Below are 27692 nucleotides of genomic sequence, written 5' to 3' on the forward strand. Positions count from 1 at the left end.
AAAGGCGGCAAGGTGGTTCAGGGCAAAACACTTCCAAAATGCGGCCTGCATTAGTGGCGCGTCGCAGACGAAGTGGCCACATAGAATGAGCAAACGAATGCCGCCCGCCGAATTGGGTTTGCCGGGCGTTGTGTTCGTGCGCGGTGCTAACGAACACATTCGGGAGGCAGGTGTTGCCAAAGTTTGGCGAGCGGCCAACGAGATATGTTACAAGATCTACAAAAGGTTGCCCTAACACCCTGGTGGTGCTGTAGGGTTTATGCCATCTGTGAAGAAGCAGAAAGGTCCGGCGGTCACTCACTCTGTTCCCATGGCGAATGATGATGTCCGAATGCTAGGCAGCTTGGCGACACATCGTTTTCCTCCTCCTAAGCCGCGCATGCGGCGCGTGGCCGGGAGGTGGTGGAATGATCCAGCCTATACCGTGCAACACAGATAAGGCTGTTGCGTACGAAGAAAGCCAACAGACACCGAGGGGAACGTGCTTTTAACACGATAGCATCAAGGCTCCAGTTCGGCGCAAAATCCGGCGCCGTAGTCGCCGTTGTGAGCGAGAAAATGTGCGCCCTGGAAATAGAAATTATTTCCAAGATCCTTGGGCTGTTTACCTCATAAGTTGCTTCATTTCGTTGTTACTGTTTCCATCAAGTATGGCACCTTGTGCGGAAGTTTGCACATCCCTGCATAAAATTCACCGCTATTATCTTGTACTGGAAAGCTTTCTTTTCGACAGAATCAAAGGATGGGGTCTAAAAGGATTAATTTTATGGTGTATGAGGGTTTAACGTCCCGAAGCGACTAAGGCTATGAGGGACGCCGTAGTGAAGGGCCCCGAAAATTTCGACCACCTGGGGTTCTGTAACGTGCACTGACATCGCACAGAACACGGGACTCTAGCATTTCGCCTCCATCGAAATGCGACTGCCGTGGCCGGGATCAACTCATCGTCTTTCGGGTGAGCAGCCGAGTACCATAACCCAGATGAAAGGATTAAACTTATCCCCACGTTTTTTTTTTTCTAATTTTAGGTCGGTGCGCCTTATATAAGGCGGAAATGAAACTCCACCGCTCCATATTTTGCCGTCCCCTGTAACGATGTTTGAAATGAAGAGCGACGCGTCAAAGAAAAGGAATGCCGTCATTGCAGATTTTTAGCGCAGAGAGATCAGCTTACGCGTGGATCCAGCGGCGCGTGAGCAGTGGCAGGTGTGCGCTCCTCGGGGCCATCTGAGCATGCGCAGATAGCTCCACGCGGAGCGCGGTTCGCGTTATATGCTTAAACTTTATTTTTGAAGTGTTATCCTGCGGGCAGAATCCCATAACACTGCCCCAATCGGCGGCGGCGGCGGCGAAGAAGAGTCGCGAGGAAGGGAAAGAGGACATGTAGGAGCGGAGCAGGATGACGAAAACGATGTGATTAAAGTTGGAGCTGGAATTCGTGCCAACAGCTTGGCAGCAATCTTGCAGCAATTTTCATGCAGTCAACTGCCTAATCTTGCCACCCGTTTATTTTTTTATAGTTATTTTTTTATAAATTTCTTCTTTAATTATTCTGAATTCTAATCCAAAGCAAAACCATTCACCTGTCACCAATTTACCCTCTTCTTTCGGCTCTCTTCACGGAACCCTGGCCTATCCCCTTTCAAGATCAAAACCCAGGGGAAGGGTTTTGATCTCGACAGTATTCGGCTGATTGCTCTCACATCAAATTTGATTAAGCTTGTAGAACGGGTTGTCTTCAGCCGCCTCACGAGTCATATTCTGAGTCTTCAAAGATTTAGCGAGGTTCAGATTGGTTTCCGCCGTGGGTGTACGATTTGAACCGCGCACATAGGCTTGGAGAGCCGTATTAGGGTTGCTATAAGGCAAAAAGAGGTTATTGTACCTCTTCGCGTGGATAAGGGAGTTCTTAAGGAATAGATTACTATTTTGCTCTAAGGGTACGTTAAATTCTAACACATACGCCTAATCTAGAGGTGTCCCACAAGACTCCGTTCTTTCGCCGTTATCGTTTAATATAAACTAACGCGTGATACCCAATTCACCCGGTCGTCAAAGTTTATGTGTATGCGGATGATGTTGCTTTTTTCGCTTCTGCAAAAAATATTCGTATCCTGTATCAGTTGTTGGAAGGGTATTTAAATGCTCTTGAAGTTTGTCTGGACAGCCTGATCAAGTTAACTTTAAATGTCAACAAGTGTGCCGTCCTTTTTTCCCGCAGGCCTCCGCTTTTTACATTTATTTGTCGTATCACTCTGTGCTAATCCTGCAAGTTGATTCTGTTAAATACTTGGGTACAGTATATGATGGTTTGGTTTGGTTTATGGAGTTTAACGTCCCAAAGCGACTGATGCTATGAGAGACGCCGTAGTGAAGGGCTCCGGAAATTTCGACCACCTGGGGTTCTTTAACGTGCACTGACGTCGCACAGTACACGGGCCTCTAGAATTTCTCCTCCAAAGAAATTCTAGCCGCCGCGGCCGGGATCGAACCCGCGTCTTTTGGGTCAGCGGCCGAGCACCATAACCGCTGAGCCACCGCGGCGGCGGTACAGTATATGACCCGCAGTTAGACTGGCGGCCCCAAATTGGAAGCATTGCGCTTAAAGGTGAGAGCGCCCATGGCCGGTTAGTGAGGATCAGCAAAAAAAAAAATTCGGTGTGCGTCGGGACCCTCTGCTCCTTCTTTATAAGACCTATATATGTACGGCCAATACTTGAATTCGCCTCCGTTCTCTGTTCTGGTTGCCCAAGGTACAAGCTTCAACTCCTGTCTGTTATAGAGTGACGCGATCTACGCCTTTGCTTAGGTCTGCCTAAAACAGTGGCTGATGCTGTGTTGTATTTCAAAGCGCGGATACCTGATCTCAATTTGCGGTTTCAGCTTCTCACTGTGCGGATGAAGCTCTTTGGAGTGTGTTCCTGGATTGGCTAACTCCATATTTACAACGAACCCAACTCTCTTCTTTGGTACTATTTAGTCTCGGTATAAGCTCCCTCAGGTTGTGTTCACTAATTCCCTGCTGTCAAAAATTTCGCTATCAACAAATTCTTTAGTGCCGTTAACCACGGGCGGGCTGATACGGTAGTCTCCTTTGACGACACCCTCCCAGGGAATGCTAAGAATCTGCTTGCCACTGTGTTTTATGGGCTTAGAGAGGAGTACTTGGATGATTTTTCCAACCGTACTGCCGTTTTTACAGACGCCTCCCTGCGAAATTAAAAGGCAGCGATTGACATTTACTCAAGGGCTCTTGATTCGAGTTAGTCATTGCGGCCCCCTGACTATACCTATATTTTTGTCGCTGAGTTTCTGGCCATTGAGTTGGCCGTTATAAGGATCCTCTGCAGTATCTCTCAGGTTATTATACTTTCAGATACATATTCCGTTTTAACAGCGCTCGAAAAATCAAGGGATACTCCTCTGAGCCATTCCCTGCCATTTTTTATTCCACCATATATTATAAAAGTACGCTTTCACTGGGTCCCTGGGCACTTGTTTCTAATGACAGGGCTGATTTTTAGCAAAGTACGCCCTTGGTGAACCTATTGTCCCGTTCGTCCCAAATACCGTCTACTTGATTATAGCACGATTTCAGCGATTCCAGAGTCTCCACTCCTTGAACCATGAGCCTCTGCTTGCTGCAGCAGATTTTCAACACCTGGCATTTCCTTGGAGTGTGCGGATGTGCTATTCAAGGCAATGCGAGGTGTCCATAACCCTCTTGAACTGTAGAATACCACGGCTAAATGTTTATTTACGTCGGTCGGGGTTATCTATCCCCAACCTTTGTGAGTCTTGTGGCGAAATTGAGTCCATAGATCACTTTTTCTTATTCTGCCGGCAGTTTACTGCTCTCCATAGAATTTCCTTAGAGATCCCCCTCGCTCGACTAGGGCTTCCTCTACCTATTCCGATTCTCTTCTCCCTTAGGGCAAGCGCCATGGGATATGCCCTGAAACCAGTGTGCGACTCACGACTCAATATCACGACGATATTGTGACGGACTAGAAGACGACGAAGCGGGCAGTGGCATGAGCAGGAGCGCTCGTGCTAGGCTCGCAGACATTAAATCATATCATCGCCATCGGTCATGCAGTCCTTTCTTCATCGCTTGCCGTCACGTAACAATATAATAACATCAGGTAGATTCCTCTGATTGAATGAGAATTCACTGCTTTTTATTTTCAGTTTTTCTTTGTACAAATTCATGTCTAAGTCACTGTCCGCAGTCGCAGTCGCAGTCCGCAGTCCTCGACAGTCCGCTGTCGAGGACTGTAGGGTGAGTAGTGTAAGACAGCGGTCTGAGTGGCAGACTCTGATGAAGGAAGTGGACGATCTTGAAAATCGATCTCGACAGTGCAATCTGCTCTTCTACGGAATTAAGGACGAGGATGAACACGAGTCACAACCAATTTCTGAAAAACTTGTCCTAGATTTGTGTAGGTTGTGGGTTTCTACGTGGACACAGGCCACCACACACCGCGGGTTCGAGCTTCGCGCGAGCCAAGGGCCCCGATCAGCCGTCACCACACACACACTGGGACACCGATGCAGTGCACTCAACCTCCGCTGGGAGGAGAGCGATTCGCCGCAAAGAAATAGGCCTCCAAGTTCACAAAGGAGACGTTTATTCACGTCGTCCTCCAGCTGATACACACACACTCAATCGTCACCCCGTCCCGGGGGCGCGCGAGGAGCAAGGCTCCGCTGCGCGCACGAAGCGACTCGAGCAATGTGCGCCGCTAGCACGCCGCTGCAGGAGAATGTCCCCGCGGCAGTGCTGTGATCTCTCTCTCGTGTTGACCGTTGGGCCGGTTGCGAGAGAGAGTGGGCAATCAACGCAAGGTACGCCTGTCGGAGGTCGCTGGACCCCGCTGGACAGGCTCGAGCCGCTGCAGGTCAGAGGACACGTGCGGGCGAGCTCGAGTAAGCACTGGTCCGAACGGCAAAGGCCGGCACGGACAAACAGTAACGTACGCACCTTACGCTGTCTCGGAGGGATCTCTCTCTCTGGGCCCCGCTCGGACGGTCGCGCCGTGCGCGGCCGCCCGTAGCGGGTCCCGATTTTCCGCCAAAAGGCGCCAATGGCAAAGGCCGTTGGGGAGCCGGGGCGGAGCTGTGGCCAAATGACAGTGATTAGTCACCTAGCCGCCTCTCCACCGCCTGAGGCGGGAGCAAGGGAAAGAGGAGAAACAACGCAGGAAGCCGGCACAGCCGCGCAAAGGCAACGGCGGAAAGCCAGGATTCCCACAAGGTCTACTCTGGGAATAGACCCCAGAATAGAAAGAGCCCACCGCCACGGACGGTTTCGTTCAGAAGGAACTCGCCCAAACTGTCAAATGCAAAGAAATTGAAAGGAAGTTCTACTAGCATTTCAGAGGACTTCTCTGAACCAGTACGAAACAAGAGGAAAATGCTATGGGATTACGCCAAAACTCGCAAGGGACCCAATGGCAAAGCACATCTGAAATACGACGTCCTTTACTTGAATAGCGTCAAATACATTTACGACGAATCTCAGGGGCAGGTAGTTCGAGCTTCTTGACAAGCTAAGCCGGATCACTATGGTTTGTCGGTTCTAGTACTAAACTGCAGAATTATTAAGAATAAAGTGGACAAGCTACATGGTCTAATTGACATGGCGAGACTTTCCGTTGTGATTGGTTGTGAATCATGGCTGGATGGGGATTTTAGCGATTACGAAGTTTTTCCGAGTAACTATATCAGCTACCGAAAGGATCAAGATAGGCACGGAGGCGTATTTATCCTGGTGGGCGTCTTAGTTCTCGTAAGATGGAAATTGATGTTGGGACATGTGAGGCAGTATGGGCTCAAACTAGACCTCTAAATGGTAAATTACTATCCGTTTGCTCGTTTTACAGGCTACCTGGAAGTCAGCTTTAGAGAGAGAGAGAGAGACTCTTTAATGAAGAGCAGAGAATTTAGCCGGCGTTAAAAAATCGCTGGCATGCTACTCTGCGTAGGGAGGGGAATTTGGGAGATGAAGCCAGAAGGAGAGCAGTGTGGGAGAGGTAAAAAAAAAACGAAGATAAAATGCGGCCATGAAAAGGGTACTAAGGATGAAATGGCGAGTATTGATGTAACCTATGGAATGATGGAGTGCATAGTCCGTCAAATGGGCTGACTAAGTTCACTGCATGAAGAATGCATGAAGGTTACGTGCAAGTGAATTTAAAGCTTATCGAGATGTCCAATGTCTTTTAAATATGTGAATAGAAAGTTCATTGCAAGTCTCTGTTGCCTAAGGCAGGCTAAGGGACCTAAAACTTTGTCCATTGTTAGAGGCACTGAGCAGAGCTTCTGCATGCAATGTTCATAGTACGCACGCTCGTTAGCATACGCAGGGCACTCAAGCAAGATATGTTCCACAGTTTCTATCGAGGCACAGTTGTCACAGTGCGGACTGTTCATTTGTCTAAAACGGTATCGTAAGTCGTTTGTATATGCAGCATTCAGACGAAGTCGATGATAAAGTGTTTCCAGATGTCGAGGAATTCTGGGTGAGAGTCTTGATCTAAGATGTGGGTCGACTGAGTGAAGAAATTGGTACTGATGTGTCGGCAAATTCCAAAGCCGATACGTTTCTTCGGAAGCAAAACTTTTAGCCATTTGGGACGCATCAGATTTCGTGAAAAAAGTTCGAATGTATCTCCGATGTTGATGGCCCTTACGAGCCGCTTCATCTGCTTTTTCATTAGCCAGAATGCAACAGTGAGCAAGTACCCACTGAAATGTTATGCAGTGGCCTGCGGCAATAGCTAAATGATGTAGATATCCGATGTCGAGGGAAACTGGCTGGTGATTCGTTTTCTTCAGCAGGTTGGCCAGGATCTGCAGAGATGCTTTTGAATCGGTGAAAATAACCCAACGGCCGGCGGTTCGGCGCAGGATGTAAGAAACAGCTTCCTTAATGCCGTGAAGCTCAGCTGTCGTAGAGGATGTCCTCCGCTGCAGCCGGTAAGAAAGGGCATGGCCTGTTGAGGGCACATAAAGGCGACATGAAGAGGTTTCTTTAGTAGTTGAACCATCGGTGAAGATAAGGGTGTGCTGCCTATACTCCTCCGTTAAGTAGGCGAGAGTAGTTTGCCGAAGGGCTGCCTGTGGCATGCGGCTCTTTGCATTCACACCTGGAACAAACTTCTTCACCTTTAGTGGAGAGAGTGTCCATGGAGGAAAGGCCAGAGGTAGTAGTTGCTGTGGCTGATTAATAGTAGGAAAAGGCAGGAGCTGTACTGCCTGGCCAAAGCTAGAGTTTCTGTGAGTTAGGTGGACACGGTGTAGGAAGTGCTTCTTCCCTTGCAGGACATGGCGGAGATGGGTACGCATAGTTTCCTGGGCGGCAATCACCTCTAGTGGGAGACATCCTGCCTCCGCTACTGTTCCTGATGCAGAGGAACCCTTTGGGAGACCAATGCATATTCGCAGGCAGTTGTTCCGTGCGGCAACGAGAGACTTATTGCTTGTTGTAGATAATCTTTGAAACACTGGTAGACAGTAGAGCAAGGTTCCTTCAACGTAGGCTTTTTCAAGCAGAAGCATTGATCGGCAGTTGCTACCCCACCTTGTTCCCGCCATGAACCTAAACACTTGCGATGCTGCAGTGATCCTCTCGCGGAGTTTTTTTATCTGAGGTGTCCATGACAGATTATAGTCGATTACAACACCCAGGAATCGCTGAGATCGTACATATGGTAGAGATCGTCCGCCTAGGAGCAGCGGATATCGGGTCATCGTTTTTCTTGTAAAACGCCATTGCAACACTCTTTTCTGGCGAGAGACGAAGACCTCTGGAAGCCAGGTACATCGAAATGTGTAATAGCGCTCTCTGTAGACGTTGCTGGGTAATATAGCGCGAGCGTGATGCGGTCCAGATGCAGATATCATCAGCATAAATTGTTATACGGACCCCTCACGGAAGATTTCTTCTTATGTGTATAAGGACAATATTGAACAGGAGAGGGCTGAGCACCGCTCCCTGTGGTACGCCCCTCTCCACTGCGTGAAAGCGTGTTGGACCGTTTGGAGTGGTCATAAAAATTTGCCGTTCTTTCAAATAGTGCCCAATCCATTTGTGTAGCTTTCCTCCAAGGCCAAGACTGGCAAAGGCGGCGAGAATTGCATGGTGAAAGACAGAGTCAAAGGCGGCCTTGATGTCTAGGAAAACGGCTGTCGGGATGTACCCAGCATGAAGGTACTCCTCAATTGATGAGACGAGGGCGATGATATTGTCAGTCGCAGACCTGTTTTCACGGAACCCGTTCATTTCTTGGGGGAACTCATTTCGGCTTTCTAGGAACCAAGTTATGCGTTTGCATATCATGCGCTCTATGAGCTTACCTACGCAGCTCAGTAGGGCAATGGGCCGGAATGATGCGTAGCTTGTTGGCTGCTTACAGGGTTTCAAAACAGGCACAATTTTCGCCAGCTTCCATTCCGTGGGGACCTCACCAGTCATCCAGGAAGAACTGTAATACTCCAGGAGTCGAAGACGGGAGGTGTGGGGTAGCTTTGCAATGGCGTCATAGGTCACCTCATCATGACCCGGAGACGTGTGTCTATTTGTCTCCGCGATAGCTGTGGATAGTTCTTCCATTGTGAAAGGCAGGTCTAACGCTGGCACTGCCGCGTTTGGGATGCCTGTTTGACCATCTGAGGAGTGTGTCGAATGCCCTGACCCTGCCGACAGTAGCCTGCAGTATTCTTCTGAGACTTCTTTTATAGATTTTTGTTCGTGAAGGGCAATTAATTTAGTTTATCCCAATTAGTGCTGCAGCCAACCCGTGGTAACAATGTTTTGGATTAATTATTGACTAACCAACTATCGACAACTTATTCTACCCTTGTAGTGCCCGGTATCAGTGATCACAGTTGTGTTTTAGCGGAAATGGACTTTCAGTATGTTAAACTGGAAGAGTGTGGCAATCGGCGCATTTACAGTTATCGAAAAGCAAATTTCCCCCGAGATAGCCGGGCATTTGAATCCTATGTAAATGTGTACGAAACATTGTCTGATTCACTCAGCGGTGATGAGCTGTGGCGCACACTGACGGACAAACCTTTTGATTTGCGTGAGCAACATGTGCCGTCATGGGTGATGATGAAACGTCGCAACAAAAGCAAGCCATGGTTTACAAAAGCGCTAAGCAGAGTCGTCGTAAAGAGGCAACAACTATATGCGCGCGTCAAAAGAAATCCTTCAAAAGGGTGGAAATTTGGGCTGGTTGGTGCATGATCTGAGGCTAAAAACGTGCAATAAAACTTGGTTGATAGTCAGCGTCATGTCCCTCTCTCTGCTTCGTCCCTGTTAGCGCTCTTTTTAGCCTCAGAAAAGAAATCCGTCGCAAGATAACATGGATCAGTTAAAAAAGACTACAAAAGATATGAATGCTTCTGAAGAGACTAAATTTACCTACTTTCAGTTTTTCGACATGCGTATCCAGGATCGCCCTAAAGAATTTTGGCAGTACATAAAAAAAAAAACAGAAAGGATGAATTGTCTATCCCACCACTCGATCACAACGGCAGTATCGTTCATGATAATCTGGAGAAAGCCAAGTGCTTTAACACGTTTTTCAGCTCAGTGTTTTCTGCTGAGGACAGCAATAGCCCTGCCGATTTTCACCTGGCCTTGAACTGTACGGAACCTATGGAGAACATTGAATTTGATCAGCGAGGAATTGTGTCGCTCTTAGAACGCTTAAAAGATAACAGTGGCACCGGTCCGGGTGGCTTCCCCACGGTCCTGCTCTCTTTTTACGCTTTTGCGTTGTCAAGGTACCTTCAATTCGTTTCACAAAATCATTACAGGACGGCTCTTTGGCTGATGAATGGAGGCTTGCTAATGTTGTACCTATACATCAATCGGGACCTAGGAATGTTGTTTCAAATTATCGACCAGTGTCCTTGGCCAGTGTATTATGCAAAGTTTTAGAGCACGTGTTTTATACTAATGTTATGAATCCTCTTAATATGCATTCATTATTAAATACTAATCAGCATGGATTTCGCAGTAGTTACTGGTGTGTCACCCAGCTTACCGAATTTGCACATGACCTGTCAATGCTTTGGATAAGGGATATTCTGTTGACTATATTTCTAGATTTTAGGAAGGCCTTTGACGTTGTATCACATTCCTTATTAATACAAGAATTATACTGGTACAGCATAAATGAGAACGTTAATAGGTGGATAAAGGAATATTTGAGCTTTAGGCGTCAATGTATTGTTGTCAACGGGAAACAATCGCCTGAGGTGGCTGTAACATCAGGGGTGCCTCAGGGATCCGTCTTGGGCCCATTACTGTTCATAATTTACATGAATGACATGCGTCTTTTTGCGGACGATTGTGTATTGTATAGAATTATTAACGAACAAAGTGACTGCGATGCATTACAACAGGATTTGTGTAAAGTGGCCCAGTGGTGTGAGAACTGGGGAATGCATATTAATTTACAAAAATCTGTAGATATGTGTTTCACTAAAAGGAAGGCTCCCCATATTTTCACTTATAACAAAAATAATAGCAGACAGCTTTCAGTGTTCGAATTTAAATATCTTGGTGTATATTTAACAAGGGTGGAAGAGCGGGCTAGTTGGTAGTTCATCTTGGGGGAAAAACACAGCGCACTCCTAAGACACGGACGAAGAAAGACAAGACGATACAGCGCTGACTTCAACTGATTATTTTATTGTGGCGCAACATACCCAGACAACACCAAAGATCCGTAGGACGTCCCAAAAATGTACGCACGTCCCACATCCTTAACAGGACGTCCCTGGGACATCCGTATGAAGTCCGCACTGGGATTATCCCGGGAACAGTCGCGGCTCAAACGTTATACGGACATGACGTCCGTATAAAAGCCGCGGTGGGATCATCCCGAAAACAGTCGCAGATCGGTTGTTACAAGGAAGTGTTTATATTCAGAGGGTCTGAATCGTGCAGATGGCCATACAATTCTCATGAGCGCTCGAGTGGCACGCTCCACTGTCCTTTTCCGACGTCTTTGGCTAGCGGGCTTGATACAGCTATTTAGAACAAGTAAACAATAATCCATGCGATGTATAAGCGCAAGATGTCACAAAGTAATACACAACCCAGTACTTATTTTTTGAAAGAGCCAAAAAAAAACCTGTTAAAAGCAGGACGAAAATAAGCAATTCCAAAACGGCCATTAGCTGAATACAGAAACCCTAAATTTTAAAACTTCGAAATTAGGGAAGGGCGACCTAATTACCCTAACTGAACCTGGCTCAAATAGTCTAATTCCCGTTTTGTTATAGCTATCGAGGGTGAGCTTACACTCTTCTCCTCCAAGCTCACAACATAACCACCTTGACGCAAAATTGTATTCCCGCCTTCCGACCATAACAGCCACTGACGATGACAGTGACACCACAGCAAAAACAACTGGCCATTTGTTCGTGCTCTTAGAGCCGTGATCATAAAAATTAATAACACACATCATTTTCTGCAGTTATTTTTTTGTTTATTTAGGATCACAGTTCTATATTTGTCTTAGGTGCATGTTGCTTAAAAAAAGGCTCTTTGCTCATTAGCTCAATGGCACCACCATCGTCATCGCACTACTGAAGTAACAAGCATGAACTGAAGGTTTGAGGCGTGTGTTAGCCAGTTTTCCGTTTTTTGGACCAAAATTTCAGGTAATTATTGACGCTCCTACTGCATGTTCGTTGCGTAACGAGTGTAATTTTTTTTACGTATTCAGCAAGGTTCCAGCAGCGGGAAACACGGATGGCACATGCGGCAAGTGAAAGTAAGTGGCAGTGTGCCTTGGCTCAAGGGTTTCGTGCTCTTTCGCTTGGCGCACAGGCGGCGGCCACTCCGGGCAAGGCTGCTCTAACGAGCTGGGCGGTTGCGGCGCGACAGCGTAGCTGTACGGAGGAGAATGTAAAAGGGAGAGGGAACAAATAGTCTGGCCACACTGGGTTTTAGTTCACAATCTGGCAACCTTATAGCCTGGCAACACTGGAAGTGGCGCAAGTCTGGCAACACTCTAGTATGGCAACACTGGGATAGCAGACGGCGGGTACGTCTCACGAAACTCTGCCGTGTGAGCCTGGTGTGTGGGCCGTGTTGCGCGATTTCTAGCTTTTGAAGTAATTTTAGCGGCGGTATTAAAGTTCAGTGACTGATGTTGGCTCAACATGAGCAGAAGCTTACTGGGGGTCAGTATATTAATTTGGTGACAGCATAATTGCGACGGTGCCGAGGAGTACTGCTTACAGGGGTGCACGCCGAGAGGCACGTCGTGATATTAAGCTAATAGCGTCGGCTGCTGGCGATGGTGTTGCATACGGCCCTTCCTGATCCGTGTGCTGTTGCAAAGTCGCAAGAGCAGCTAGATCCTAGCTCGTCGCATGTTCCGTGCCTTCAACATTCGACTGAATATGCGCCTAAAGTTCCTGTTCTAATTTTGATTTGGTTTATTGGTTTGTTTGGGTTGAGCGTCCCAAAGCAACTATGGCTCAGAGGGACACCGTAGTGAAGGGGTCCGGAAATTTCGACCACCTGGGGTTCTTTAATGGGCACTGACATCGCACAGTACACGAGCCTCTAGAATTTCACCTCCAACGAAATTCGACCGCCACGGCGTGGATCGAACCCGCACCTTTCGGGACAGCAGCCGAGCGCAGTAACCACTTTGCCGGGGCGGGGCTGTTTTAATTTTGTATTCTGTTTATAACTGTTGCATGCGCACAGATTTTCTTTTATTGGTTTGTAACCTAGATATATATAGTATTGAAAAGAACTATTGCATAACATAAGAGTAGCGCAAGACCAGGATGACGGACACAAGGGGAGAGAACACACACCAACAACACAGGCTCCTATGTTGTTGGTGTGTGTTCTCTCCCCTTGTGTCCGTCATCCTGGTTTTGCGCTACTCTTATGCTATGGATCAATACCGACCTGCCCAAATTTCCACCCTGGAGAACTATTGCAATTTCATTTTAACTATATGTGTTGTTTGGGCCTTTTGCATCCAAAAAATGAGGTCATGCATGTTTTTACTTATGAATTTTTTGCTGGCGAGGGCCAAATCTGCCCCTGTGTCATATGGATGGCTCATAATGGACGGCATATGCATGTTTAATTGTACCACCTAGGGATACCTCACAACAGCATGCCAGCTGCCTTCAATATGATAAAAACTGACTATAGCAATAGAGTTCCCCTCTGTTAACTTGAGAAATCCTGATTTTATTTTCTTGGTCTGATTTCGAACCTAATTCTGTTTTGATCTAGAGAAATCACATGACTGTGCAAGATGGAGACACTGCAAGAGAAAAGACATCTCAGATTCTGCGAAGTATTCTAACATCTGAACTGGCTTCTAGCTACAGCTGGTATGGTGCCAAGGGAAGAACAGGCTCTCTGAGCTGAATATATGCAAAATCATGTGCAGTAAGTATTATTTGGAGGAAGCTATTTCAAATCTTAAAGGAGCACAGATATAAAATTTTAAACTCAAATAAGTGATCCGATCTGTGTCCTGGGCGCAAAGGGTCTTACTTTTCCAAATTTTCTGATTTCACTGATTCCACATGCCAAAAATCATTGACAGAGGAGCTGTTAGCCAATGCTGACATCTATCATCTATATATGGACTGGTTGGCAGAGTCACTAGCAAAACATGGGGTAAGTCCTAACCATGCCATCACATGATGCCATAATGGACTCCAGCACTGGCATTGACCTGACAGAGACCAAAAGTACTCATATAAAACAGTTTAACTGTTCACACTGTGGATTAGATATTTAAGCTCATTTCCATGATTAATAGGCTTTTACGTCTCATTAAAAGCAGAAAAATGAACACCTCAAAACACTGTGTCTGTATCCCTTTAAGACTTCGAATATAAATCAGATCACAGAATCAATATCTACAGCAAGTGTTTATAATTGAATTTGTAGCTCTTGGTAGGATTGCATCAAGACCAGTGATATTTGCTTCGAAAAAAAAATGCCAAATTTTCATTGTTTATTTTCAGATCTGCACATTCACGCACTTCACAACTAGCCACATGGATTTTTGTTGTCATCTGGTTCATTGGCTTATGGCTGCAGTGCCATGAATGTTACCACAGGTTAGAACAAGCTAGAATTACAGCTTTCATAGTGTGCATTTGGGACTGTTTTCATACTGCCTGCACAGAAGGCATGGTCCAGCAATGGAATTGGTAATAAGATGTGTAGAAATATGCCATCCTTTGTTACTCAAGCCCATGCCTGCTGGTTCAAAATTAAGGAAATGCAGTAAAGTTTGGCTACAAAACTTTTTAGAGGTGAGATATATTTTTCTATAAAAAATACATAACATATACCCTCTCATTTGTATATAGGTTGCCTAACCGACCAGCAGACCTCAACTCAGGCTCGGCAAACTACGCTGAAAGAAATCCAAAAGGCAGCCATGTCATAGTTTCGGCATTCAACTGAACGGGTAATGCGCAAGAAAACTGGCGAACAAAGCTGTGCTCCTGAGCAAAACTGAATGGTGAGTGTGTTGCTAGTGTGCTACATTTATTTGTTGATATTAACATCTTGGGTTGAGGATTTTTCATTCCAAACTGTTGATATTTTTCCTGTGACACTGTGCTGAGAGATGATTGATTTTGAGAGAGCACAGAATTCAGTAGATTATTTCAATAGATACTGTTACGAAGACAAAGAAGAGGGCAGTGGTGCAGGACGGAGCGCTTGAACTAGGCCCACAGCCATTAAACCATATTATCATCTTTCATCATGTGTCGTCCTTTTCCTAGGCTTGCCACCTCGTAACAATACTGTGAAAACTTCTGCATATCAGCCTGTGTAGTTAGGTAGAATCATGAAATGTATCTTTAAGTTAACTTGGGTATTCTTAGCCTGCTAAGTCCTCATGCACCTCTCTTTACTTGGCCGTCTGTTTGTGGTGGTTTTACTCCTGGAAGTATGTACATTTACTTCTGCAAGGATTAATTCCTTGCCGCAAGTACCATTTGGTGCCAACACCATGTGAAGGTGCTGCAATTTGTATATTGTGCTGCAAGTTTTTTTTTTTTCTCAAATGCAGTCAATGATTTAAAAAAAAAGGTGAACTGAAAGAAGTGTCTATATGTATAGGGTCTTTTTTGTCTTCCTTCCAGCAAGGCAGCCTATTTCAGCATTGGCCCAGGTGACAGGATTTCTGCTTTACATGTATACATAACTCTTCTTTTCGATGACACTATAGCAGAACCGAAAAGAAGACTGCCTAGAATGAGAAGCCAAGCAATATCTTGAAAATGTGTCACTTTATTAATACCTAGCAGTTGTAGTATACTTAAGTGTCTAGAAATGCGATGCTTTGTGCATGAACAATTTTTTTTTTCTCTGACCAAGCTGGGCATTTTGTTGCCCATCTGAAATTTGCTTGTATCGAGCTATACTTGCTGTTTTTGTCTCTAGTCCCACTATGCTTGTGTAAATTTGTTCCTGACTGCTACTACTAGAGTTATTTTTCACCCCCATAGTGCGTTTGTATTGCTGTTCCAGCAAAAAAAGAGGATATGTGGATTTTAATGACTTTTATGGTCTATGTAAGAGACGACCATACTTCCTGTGGCTTGTAGCAGTCTTATAACTTGTTAATGTTAATATCATACATATGCAGCATGTTTTAGATTTTTTTTCTGGCCGTGCTAGTTGCCTTAAAGCCCATCTACTCCTTATGCACACTTATGTGTGCTTTTTATTTCTAGTCCAGTGCTTGCTGAAATGTGAGTCTGAATGGTAGTGCTTGTGTCAGTATTTTAACCTCTGATCTGTGTGCATGTATTGCTGTTATAGCAAAAAAAGGCTTATTTGTGATTTAATAATCTTTATTGTTTTGAGTGAGACAAGCATAGTTCCTGTACCTTGTAGCAGTCAGACAACCTGTCTTATTTTAGTCATTCGACATGCAGCTTGACTGAAATGTTTATCTTGCCTTGTTGTTGTGGTTGATGCTGGCTAATTGCCTTGAAGGCCACCTACTACTTATGCTAGTTGCATGCTTGCTGAAATTTGATCCTGACAGATAGTGCTTGTGTTAATATTTTAATCTCTAATCTGTGTAGTTGGGTTGTATTACTGTTATAGCAAGAAAGGGTCATTTGTGTTTTAACAACATTGATTATTCTAAATAAGACAATAGTTCCTATACCTTATTGCAGTCACATAATTTGCCTCATTTTAGCTATGCTACGTGCAGTGTGATCGAGATTTTTGTACCTCTGCTGCGTATGCTTGTATTGTTGTTTCAGTAAAAAAAAGTTGCATTTGTGTTTTTAGTTTGTTTTTTTTGGCGTTTTACATCCCATAGCGATCCAGGCTATAAGGGATGCCATAGTGGAGGGCTCCAGATAATTTCGACTACCTGGGGTCCTCTAGCGTGCACTGACATCGCACAGTACACTGGCCTCTCAACTTCTCGCCTCCTTCGAAATGGGACTGCCATGGCTGGGATCGAACCTGCGTCTTTTGGGTCAGCAGCCGAGCACCATATGACCAATGAGGCACTGAGTGGCATATTTGTGTTTTGTTGCGTTCATTATTTATAAGACAGTCATGTAATATTTATGCCTTAGAGTTTGCTGCTACTGTTTGTTTTAATGTCATACCCTTTGCAGTGCAATTAATATTTTTTGTTCTGACCAAGATAATCATCCCGAAGCCTGTTTAGACCTTACATGACTTATATGTCTTATACCTGCTGTTTTAGCCGTATAGTTATTTTGCATCTCTCTATTTTGCAACTCTGCATCTGGGGTTGGCTTGGCTACTTATTGTATTGGAATCCTACTGCTTCAAGTTTGAAAACGTGATAATTTTGGCTAATACTAACCAGACAAGCTAAACAAAATTAATGAAGCCTATTACACACACTGCGAAGGAAGGTCTACGTGCACACCATCCATGACCTTGCTCTCAATAACGAGAAATGCCTGAGAGGAGCTGTTAAAGCTGTGTTAGTGCTTCCTTTATGTGAGTTCTGTGTCATGTGCTGTTATTAAAAATAAAATTCAGCTGTGAATCAGCATTCGGCCTGATCATCAGCATGCCCCATATATTTGAATAAAACTTTTAGCCAAAGCTTCGTGTTTTAAATCACTGTGCAGCATAATCCAGGCCTGTGTTCTAACTTTGTGTCGTTTTTACTATAGCATCGCTCTCGGCCATATGCAATTGGCCGAAATGCCAGAAGCTGACGCTGGTTCTGTTGCGGCCATGAGGCACTGCTTCTGCTTCTGGTATTTTGGTCCGTCGTGCGTGACCAGTAGTGACACTTTTGAAAAGGACACGAGGTTATATTGGGTCCTGGCCAAGGAAAAAATAAAAATAGTAACGTCCTATTGCAGTCCTGCGAAGGTCCCAAAAATGTACTCGTCAGACATCCGAAGGACTTCTTTCGGCGTTTCACTTCGGATGTTTTCAGGATTTTTTCAGGACATCCGCGGGATGTGCGTAAAGTCCTGCCGCGGACTTCCCAAGGACGTCCTTAGGATGTAGGTGTGTTGTCTGGGTATATATACGTTCGAAAAGTGGGCGGGAAGACATGGGTAACAGCTGCTGAGTTTGCACGCGACCGAAAGATAACAAATTAAAACTGAAAAGACACATGAGGGCAAGGGTGGCCATGTAACAAGTGAAGGCGGGCTAGTTGGTGGTTTACAATGGAGTGCATACTGCCACCGCGCAGAACGACGCAGGACGAAGAGAGGAGAGCACAGGACAGTGCTCTCCTCTCTTCGTCCTGCGTCGTTCTGCGCGGTTGCAATATGCACTCCATTGCAAGGGTGACCCTTGGAGGCAACAAAAAATGAAAACTAAACAAGATAAAAAGACAAGTGGAGGGGCGATTAAAAGGATGACGCTAAAAGGATGACGCGAACAGGCAGTACAAAAGACAAAAAAAAACACACTAGGAGATGACAACAAGTAAACAAAATGCACTAAAAGGCCAAAAAGACCATTAAAAATAGAAAAAATTTAAAAGGGATAAAAGAACCAAAAGGGGCGTTAAAAGCAGGAGACAGAAAACAGCCTTGTCTAAAAGGTAAAAAAGGCTAACGGACGTATTTCTGAATCCTACACATTAAAGTTGCTCTGTGCCTGGCTCAAATAACCTAACTCACGTTTCGTTAGCGCTATCGAGGGTGTGCTAACACACTCTTCACCTAGATATAGAATTTGGGCGGCTTCTATAATTTCGCGTGTGGTTTGGTCACCAAACACAGCAGCTGTTACCCATGTCTTCCCGCCCACTTTTCGAACGTATATACATGTTGCTCCACAATAAAGTAATCAGTTGAAGTCAGCGCTGTATCGTCTTGTCTTTCTTCGTCCGTGTCTTAGGAGTGCGCTGTGTTTTTCCCCCAATATTTAACAAGTTCAGTGTCTTGGCCATGGATGGTCTTGGCATTGTCACGTGGATTTCGTTACTGCCAAAGCCTGTCATGTATTGGGCTTCCTGCGACGTAACGCTACACTTTTCCCTTTAAAGACTAAAGAACTGCTGTATAATACGAATGTTAGAAACATACTTGAGTATGCTTGCACAGTCTGGGATCCGAAATCTTTGCTTGGCATTCGAAAGCTAGGAAGAATTCAGAATTTGGGTGTTCGTTTTGTTTTCAGTAACTATGAGCGATATTTTAGTGTAACGAGCGCGAAAAAGCTTTGGGTTGGGACTCACTTCAAAAACGTAGGAAAGTTCTGCGTTTAAAATTATTTCATAATATATTTCATTAAAGAACTGGAATAGACAGAACTAATGTATAGCCAACCCTGATTACGGGTCTTTACGAAGAGATAATTCACTTAAAATTAAAGAATACGGATGCCGGACTGACTTTTTAAAAATGTCTTTTTTTCCCCACAACGATCGATTTCGGAACGGAACAAGCTGCCTGAGGAAGTAGTGTCCATATTATCAAATCATTCATTTTCTTCCATGCTGTGACATTTTTTATGTATAATAATTCCGTGTTCTTTCTATCTCAATGTTATCTTTTTTTTTATGTAACCACCTACACGCGGTGACATTTGTGCACTTTTTCTTTTTCAATCCCCCCCACTATAATGCCAGACAATGGCGCTGTGGGTATGATGATAAATAAATAAATAAATTATCCACTTACTCCGCTCCTTGTACATGAGTGCATTTGTGTTCGCTATGCACCCTGGCCAATCCCCCGCCGTGGGTACTGCTGAATAATGCTGAATGATAGCGGACAATCGAACCCAGGAAGACAAACTATGACTACGCAAGGGGTGATGCACTGATTAAGACGACAAGAAGGAACGGAAGTGAAACGGATTATCAATACCCAGAGGCCCATGTGCATCACTGAGAGCGTTACTCTGCGGCAATACTGGCCTCGAGCCTAGTAGCGAACGTTGTTAAGGTCGGCGCATGAGTAATCGAGGCATCCAGTTTGTTCCATTCTCGGATGGCTACAGGAAAAAATGAATGTTTAAGTGCATCTGTGCGATAGGAATAATCAGTTAGAGTGAGTGTATGTTTGTGTCGTGTCGGTCGAGTCTGGGACGGGCAAATATATTTTGACACATTGATGTTATATCGTTATGCAACAGTTGGTATAAAAATTTTAAACGCGCGTGCTTTGCTCGAAATGCGTTTGATCAAGTTCAAGAAAGCGGCTGCTGCTTTTTTCATCCTATGGAGCCATTGTATCTTGCTGGGCGGAAAGAACGAGCGGGTCATAGTATGGTTTCAGGCAGTCAATATGACAGGTCCGCGGCCGCGGCGACGAGATTTGGCGGAAGGCTCGACGGGCTTGACAAAATAGTTCATTGGGAAAGTTTGTTGAACACGGTAAGGGCTGTGGTTGCGGGAAAGCAGCTTCATAAACCAGGAGTGGTGGAGGGGACCCAGAGCCAAACGAGAGAGTCAGGTGGATACGATGGGGCTGGCCTGGTCGGTGGGTTTCCAGCTGTGTTTTTGGTGCCACTGGTGCTGTGTGGTGAACGAGCGTGCAAGCTGGCGGCACTCTTTGGCGTACATATAGGCTGCGGAAAGGGGAGTAGTTTTAAAGGAGTCAGGGCTGTAGCGGAGAATGGTCTCCTTATAGTAGATGTGGGCTCGCGGCCATAAAGGGCGAAAAAAAGGTGATAACCCTGTCGTAGTCCATGTAGCCAAATTATAGGCACACATGACAAAGGGAAGGACTTTGTCTCAGTTTGAGTGTGCAGAGTCAAAGTACATGGCGAGCATGTCGCTGAAAGTGCGATTGAAACGCTTGGCAATACCGTTAGTTTGAAGGTGGTACCCTGTAGTGGATAGATGAATGATGTATTTCTTAAGCAGGGCTTCACTAGCATTCGAAGCGAAAACACACCCACGGTCACTTAGCAGTTCTTCGCAGAACCAGACGGTGAAGGATGGAGGACGCAACATCGTCGGCTGAGGCAATTAAAGGGCAGGGGCAACGTTTCCACGTATCGCGTCACATGATCTTCGGGGACGATCACCCCGTGAATGTTAACTGCAGTCGTCGGAAGTGGGCCATAGAGACCAATTCCGACACGGTCGAAGGGTCGGCCAGGGTAAGGCAACGGCTGCAGTTGGGCGACTCTGTGGCGAGGAGGGTTATTACGACGTAGGCGGGACATGTGCGGATGAAGTGCCCTAGTAGCACAAAATGTCGCCAGAACGTTATGACTATGTCGCCAATGTTTTATAATGTTGTGCAACATACTCCAACGTTACCGCAACATGCCCATAAGTTGGTCAGGATGACACTCTCTGCTAACATTGCAGCCAAATGCTCAGAAATTCGTTAGTATAACATACCATCCGCCATCTTTGGAACAACATCGAGAAGCAACATTGAGGCAATAGAGCCTGATGAACATTATTATAATGCTTGAATCATAACAATAAAGCAACATTACAAATATATTTCAAGCACAGAGTTCCAGAAGTTTTCCGACTGTTGCTAAACATTTTTTTCGACTAGCAGTACTTTGCAACTGAACCTCTTCTGTTGCGCCTGCTATAAATTGCATGCACAGGTCGATTAATATGTTGCAAAGCAATTGTTTATTACCTATTCGCCACTGTCACCCTTGGGACACCTTTCAGGAACGGCTATATAAGCTCGACTCTATGTTACCTGCTCGGAGGTGAGTGTATGAGTTACATGTTGTACTGTATAGAGCTGTGCACGGGCCGCAAATTTCAGCCCGCGCCCGGCCCGAGCCCTACACTACGGAGGCCCGGCCCGGCCCGACACTGAAGAAACCTAAGCCCGCCCGGGCCCGGCCCGAGTTAAGGCCCGGCCCGGACCCGGCCCGACCTGCAAAACTGAAATTGAAGTGACGATGAAACAGAAAGAGATAATTTAAGGAAAATCAGTTTATTTCAATGTTTTTAAAATGCTCGGCTCTCATGGTCTAGATGAAAATTAGTGAGTATGTGCAAACACGGCGCATGTAGAGAGTTATCACTCCAAGTTATTATGTAAAAACAACAAATCGTCCATTGATGACGGCTTGAGGCAAGTACGGCGCTCCTGCATAAGGAACCCGGCAGCGCTGAAAATTTTCTCGCTGCTTGAACTGGTAGCCGGAATGGCTAACACTTTCTTGGCAAGAAGAGAAAGCTTTGAGTACGTCGCTGCTTTGCTTCTCAAAAACTGATAGCTCAAACTCTGAGCAAGTGAGTGAGTGAAGAAACTTTATTTCCGCCAGAAGAAGACCCGTGCCCCTCCGGGTCCGCACGCAGGCGTCCGGGGAGGGGCAGCGTCGCAGCTGGAAGACTAGCAACGGTATAGTCGCGCAGCTTCTGCTGCCAGGCGGGTAGCGTATCGTTGTATGCTAAGGTCGGCACTTCTGAGTATGGTCTCCCATTCCTCTGCATTATTGATTCTGCCATATCCTGGGGCACTGGGGCATCTCCATAGTATGTGTTCGAGTGTAGCGGTATGCCCGCAGAAATCGCACACCTCCGCATCCTCCCTCGTGTCACCTCCTGTCCAGCTCCTCCAGAGCGAGGATGCAAAGTTTCTAGCTTGGAGTCTTCTCCAGTCATAGGCCTCAGCCGAGCTAAGCGATCTATCCGGAGGAGGATAGATCCTTTTGTTCTTTTTCTGAATGTCTGTGATGCTATTAAAGGTATTGGTTTCCTCTTTAGTGCTGAATTCGTATGAGGTGTCCACGGCTCCCCGAGGTAAAGAGGAGCAAGGTGTCGACTCTGTGGCCAAGTACTCGCTCGCGAAGCCCGGCCGGCCCGTCGGAGAATAATATACCGTGGCCCGAGCCCGGCCCGCGGGCCGGGCCGGGTACGGGCTTTCGGGCCGGCCCGAGCCCGTGCACAGCTCTACTGTATTGTGGAGCTCAAGGGCCGGTCGCTCTCGTTGGTCCTCTAAAAGCGTTATGATATGTTGTGAAGCTTACCAATTGGCAGGCCTGCATGCTTGTGCAGGGTTGCTAAAATTTTCAAGAATGTTACATTGATGTTATGAAACATTGTGGCAACGTTGCAGCAATGTTGTACATATGTGGACACAACATCGTGGAAAATGTAGCAGCAATGTTTTTCACATATGTTGTCTTGATATTGCCAAAGGAGGACACTATAGCCACGTTAATGCAGCCTAAATAGGTAACATTGCTGCAATGTTCCAGTAGCAATCTGTGCTACTAGGGTGACGAACAAAGCGGTACGTACCGCGCCAATAGTACCATAGGCGCAGTCTTCAACACGCCGGCGTGGGCGCAGTGGAGGTCAGAGTGAAACGAGGTGCAGATGTCAGCACGGAGGTGTCGAGGAATGACCAGCAGCCATTTTCGCCCGTAGAGGAGGTAGAATTGCGGCGGCATAGAAGTCCATCGCGGACGGTAAAGTGATGAGTTCGACGTCGAAGCGCCCGAGATGCAGGACGCCGTGAGGGGTAGACAGGAAGGCAAGGATAAAGGCAATCCAAGGCAATCTAGTAACGTTGATCCAAGGTTCTTTCCACTGCTCGACAGGCATAGCAGCGATGTCAAGTGAAGATAAATCATAGGCACAGACGACGTCCGAGCGGGAATCACATGGGAGCGGTGAACGGGAGAGGGTGTCCGTGTCGGAATTGATGCGATAAATGACTTGGAGGTCGTACTCCTGAATCGCAGAACACAATGGGCGAGGCGGCCAGAGGGATCCTTGAGAGAAGACAGCCAGAAAAGGGCATGATGGTCGGTGACCACGTAAAACGGCCAGCCGTACACGTAAGGGCGAAATTTGCCACTCGCCAGATGACGGCTAGACATTCATTCACAGAATAGTTAGCTTCCGCTTTAGTTAGCTTGCGGCTGGCATAAGCAGCAACATATTCCGGAATTACCGATTTCCATCGGGTGAGAACTGTACCGAGGCTAGCGATCGGTGGAGAGACCAGGAGCCGGCGTAAAGTATTCAATGCGCGTCACAAGCGAGTGACCAGGATGAGAGGGTCTGGCTGCCAGAGAGAAGCTCAGTTAAAGGGGCAATGATGCAAGCGAAGCCGCGTATGAACCAGCAGAAATATGAATACAACCCGACAAAACTTCGGAGTTCTTTCAAGGTAGTCTGCTTGGGGAAGTCAGCGACAGCGCGAAGTTGTGCAAGATTAGGGAGAATGACATGCTTGGAGACGACATGGCCGAAGATCGTGAGCTCCTTGCAGCAAAGTTAACTCTTTTCAAGTTCAATTGGAACCCCGCGTCGGCAAGGCACGTTAGAACGAGCTGAATACGTTTTAGATGGGAAGTACAATCTTTCCAAAAAACAACAAAATTGCTAGGGCGCAAAACCTTTGCTCACGATCGGTTGACGCCAGGCATACTAGGCGTACCGGCAGTTCCCGATAGCGTCCAGCCGACCCAGTCAACTTCCGCGACCTTCTCCCTTTTCGGCTTCGCGCGTCCGTGGGCGCCGTGGTGCAAACATTTATTAGGAAGGAACAAGAGGTATGCTTGGATCAACCCGTAAGGGACCGATCCTTACAAGCACTAGGCATTTGCCCCCTGCGAAGCCGAAGCCCGCCGGGAGAGTTTTGTGCGACGAGAGTGGCATATGGCTTCAGACGAGCGATATGTGATAGTTCAGTCTTCGCGGAACGGCGACCAGTTGCGGTCGGGCGTGCAATCTCATATGTAATGCCACTAATTCTGGCCACGACCACGTAAGGGCCATCGTAGTGGGCAAGTAGCTTTTGGTGCAAGACGCTGCGCCTGACTGGGCGCCAAAGCCAGACAACATCGCACGGAGAGTAGATATATAAAACATGCCGGCGATGGCTATCGTAGCGGTCCTTGAAGCGCTCTTGTGAAGCAATAGATCGCAGATGGACAATCCCAGCAAACCAGAAACCTCTCAGAGACATCCAGCTAGACGTCTCTGAGAGGATTCTGGTTTGCTGAGATCTGAAGAGCTTCTTCAGCTGAAGACAGGATCTCGTCGATACAAACGTCGTCGCTGGTAGAATGGTGTAGCGCGGCGGGCGAGCGTACAAGAGGTAGAATGGACTATATCCGGTCGTTTCATGAGTGGCAGTGTTGAAGGCGTATGTGATGAAGGGCAGTATGGTGTCCCAGTTCATATGGTCAGGGGCCACATACATAGCGAACTGTTGGAAAGTGTTATGTTTATATGTTCCATGAAGCCGTTTGTCTGTGGTTGATACGGCGCTGAGTGCGTGTAGGTAACAGTGTATAAACGTAGCAACTCTTCAACGACATCGGCTGGCGGCCTTGGTCACTGATCCATAAGCATATTAGATGGGGCAATTATCTGCGGTGCACCACAGGTTGGTAGGGTGTCGGCGATACCGGGGGAACGAAAAAGACAGCGGAGGCATGGGCGGTGGTGGAGCATAAAAGGGTGGGCTGGTGGACATGGGACTGGAGCGAACGGTCGACGAAACTGGACAAGGCTTCAGCATAGGCTAGTGCATGCTGCCGCCAACTTTTCTGCGACACGGGCTCCTTAAGGCTGTCGCGGTACAACGTCTGTGTGCAGGTGAACCACTCTTGCAACGGTGTGTGTGAGTGCCTGTGAACAACATTACTTAAGGGACTGGGAGTGGGGCCATCGACGCTGCCTCAGCCCGGCGAACGAGCAAACGCTGGTCCTCAAGGTCGGGTGCGTGAAGAACGTTCTCCCAGTCCACTTCAGTTGGCACTGGTATACAAAGGGGAAAACAGCTCGGTTCCACGCACCGATCCTTCTACTAGTTCGCGGCGTCACTTTCACGTGTGCAAAACCGAGGCGCTAAGGAGTGGCTTTCAGCGCGGCGGTGTATGTTAGTTCTTTAGTCCCCTTTTTCGCTGCTATGAGGAGTGCATGCAAACCCCATCAACGAGCGTGTCTCACGTGCTCTCTCCCCGCTCCACGGCTGGCATTGCTTATTTTTATTAGGCCGAACTGCATGCGTGCTCTTGCGCATGCGCCGCGCAGATCTGCAATTGCGGTTTCACGCGTGAAGAGAGTCAAGACGATTTTTGCTGCCCGTTTCTAAAAACTAATTTTCAGTCGGTTCAGGGCAAAGAACACCATGAGCTGGATGAATTCTGCAAAGCAAGTAATAATTTATTTTTCAGACGGCGAGCAGGTCGTCGGTGGTGGTGACCTCGACGAGCAGCGTGCCCAGGCTGCCCTCGTGGGGCGTCCGGTTCCGGTGGCCCACGAGCGCCACCTCTGCCTCTTGGTGGTCGCTGCCCGCGGGGGCCTCCACGTATGCCTTGGCCATGTACGCGTCCATCATCAGGTGGCTGTTCCACACCTGCAACGCCAAGGGACTCATTTCATTTCCATTTCATTGGGTCATGACGTCAGCAGTAAAGAAAGCCCAATCATAGCCAAGAAAGCCCAAGAAAGCCCAATCATAGCCAAGAAAGCCCAAGAAAGTCCAATCATAGCCTCGGTCAACCTGGTGCAGCATTTCTGCATCCAATACGTCACATCCCAACAAACACAAAACCTCCTCAGAAACTCCAAAAAAGGATGGAATGTCCCAGTCCCAGTACAGCATTTATCAAACGTTTCCAGGCCATAGAGGCAAGACATAGAAACACAAGAAAAAAGGCAGTGCTCCCACTAAAGGTCTAGAAACGTTCTTTCGAGAGTTTTAAGCAGCAACAAAAAAGAATTAATGCATTTTGGTCCCAGAAAGGTAACTGGGTATAACGTTTTCGGGACCAATGGTTTTCAACAAGAAATAAAAATTGACAGCTCGCTCTCTTTTCTCTCTCCCTCGCGCCTCAAGCTGTGGGGAGAGAAGGTTTTCCTCTTGCACTCGCCGTTTTGAGAGGTGAAACAGCAGTTTCATTCGAACAGCCGAAGGAAACGGTAAACCCCGCATCTCTCTCGGCGCATGCGTTTCTCGCACGTGGGCCGTCGGCCCCATGCTGCAGGCAGGCGGCGGCGGTCACCAGCTTTCACGTCTTCTAGCGTTTTCCCAGCTTGCGCCCAACTTCAACATTATGTGGCGGTCCCTCGAGGCGTCTCCGACTATCGGCACTCCTCGCTGCGCCGCTGTCTAGCAGAAGTGCAGTAATGGCCTCCCGTCGCTCGCCCGGCTTCCTCGCTGGACGGACGCCATTTTGCGCGCGCTTATTCGCGCTCCCAAGACGTTCGAGCACAAGCCCCAGCGCGTGGCAGTTCTTGCTCTCGTCACTGCGCCAACTGGGCTGTCGTGGACTTCGTAGCTACGGATTCACGGAAGTTTTCCCCGCGCACCTCGGCGTGCCCACACCATTCCTTTTGGAACTGATGCCGCGGCGGCGCATCGCAATTCCTTTGCGCAGCTCCACGGCCCTACTGATGCCGCTGTTCGAGGCGGCGTTCGCGGCAGCGGAGTTCGTGGCAATAGGTGACTCCTCGCACGCACCCTGCATTCCTCAGCGCCTCCGACGACTGCAGCACGTTGGTGGCGGCAGCGTGGCCGTCTACTACGGTCTGAGGCGGGAAGGACCTTCGGAGACCCACCACTCTCTTTCTGCGAGTGCCTATGGATTAGCCTGCTCTACCTACTTCGCCACCGCGCAGCCATCCTGCCACAGCGCTATACTTTGTGCAGTGTTCGCATGGTTATATTGACTCTCTCCCACTGGATTAATCGTGCCTTGATCTCGACTCCCAAGCTGGACTGTGCCGCATGCGCGGTCTGCCGCACCATGGATGCAGCGCGCCACCGCACGTACCTGAGCACGTTCACCTTCCCGCCTGGCTCCAAGCAGTCTTATCCCCACACTTAGTCACAAGAAAATAAAACTCCCAGGATCGTTACGAGGGTGTAACGCGTATGTCTGAGCGCTCGCTGTGCTGTGAGAAGGCGCAGGACAGAATTAAGCCTGCGTTTAATTTATGGTTTCAGCTGTTGTAGCCTTGTATTTCATCCCTGGGTTTCCGTAGGCAACGTCGTCAAGGTATGTTTTTTATTTTAATTATTTCATTAATTAATTTATTTATTTAAGCATACTGCATGCCCTTTTTGCATTTTTTTTTATTTCCGCCTAGTAGAACTAATATTTTTTTTTCTATTTTGATAACACGTCGCTGAAGCTTGCTCGGAGTCTCTAAGCGTGAGGGGGGTTTCAACTTAAAGAAAATCCGTGACCTGAAACAGCGTGTCTGCAGCGTACGCCCATCTCG

At 47.1% G+C, this 27692-nt stretch overlaps 2 protein-coding genes and 1 long non-coding RNA gene across 6 annotated transcripts in view; 1 reads left to right on the top strand and 2 right to left on the bottom strand.

Annotated features, from left to right (window-relative positions):
* LOC149345125 (uncharacterized) overlaps positions 1–389 on the bottom strand; it is a 108802-nt gene extending 108413 nt beyond the window's left edge. Inside the window, exon 1 of the mRNA XM_089547373.1 lies at positions 302–389. Within this exon, the coding sequence (XP_089403499.1) occupies positions 302–381 (80 nt within the window). The 5' untranslated portion in view covers positions 382–389. The remainder of the gene's footprint in view (positions 1–301) is intronic.
* Positions 390–11451: 11062 nt separating this feature from the next.
* Positions 11452–17143, top strand: LOC149345127 (uncharacterized). Of its 2 annotated transcripts, XR_016283251.1 has the most exons (6): positions 11454–11688; positions 11754–11801; positions 13295–13453; positions 14041–14136; positions 14392–14546; positions 15178–17143. It is a non-coding gene; the product is annotated as an uncharacterized LOC149345127 (long non-coding RNA). The 2 variants fall into 2 exon arrangements; XR_016283250.1 differs by having other exon boundaries at positions 11452–11688; positions 14392–17143.
* An 8464-nt stretch (positions 17144–25607) lies between these two features.
* The window catches only part of LOC149345128 (calpain-5-like), a 96705-nt gene continuing 94620 nt past the window's right edge, over positions 25608–27692 (bottom strand). For all 3 annotated transcript variants that reach the window (XM_089546451.1, XM_089546449.1, XM_089546448.1), the window contains one exon: positions 25608–25821. In XM_089546451.1, the coding sequence (XP_089402577.1) occupies positions 25636–25821 (186 nt within the window). In that variant the 3' untranslated portion in view covers positions 25608–25635. The remainder of the gene's footprint in view (positions 25822–27692) is intronic.

The sequence above is a fragment of the Amblyomma mixtum genome, chromosome 5, assembly GCF_055824585.1.
Source record: "Amblyomma mixtum isolate Tamu chromosome 5, ASM5582458v1, whole genome shotgun sequence".
Classification (NCBI taxonomy): Eukaryota; Metazoa; Arthropoda; class Arachnida; order Ixodida; family Ixodidae; genus Amblyomma; species Amblyomma mixtum.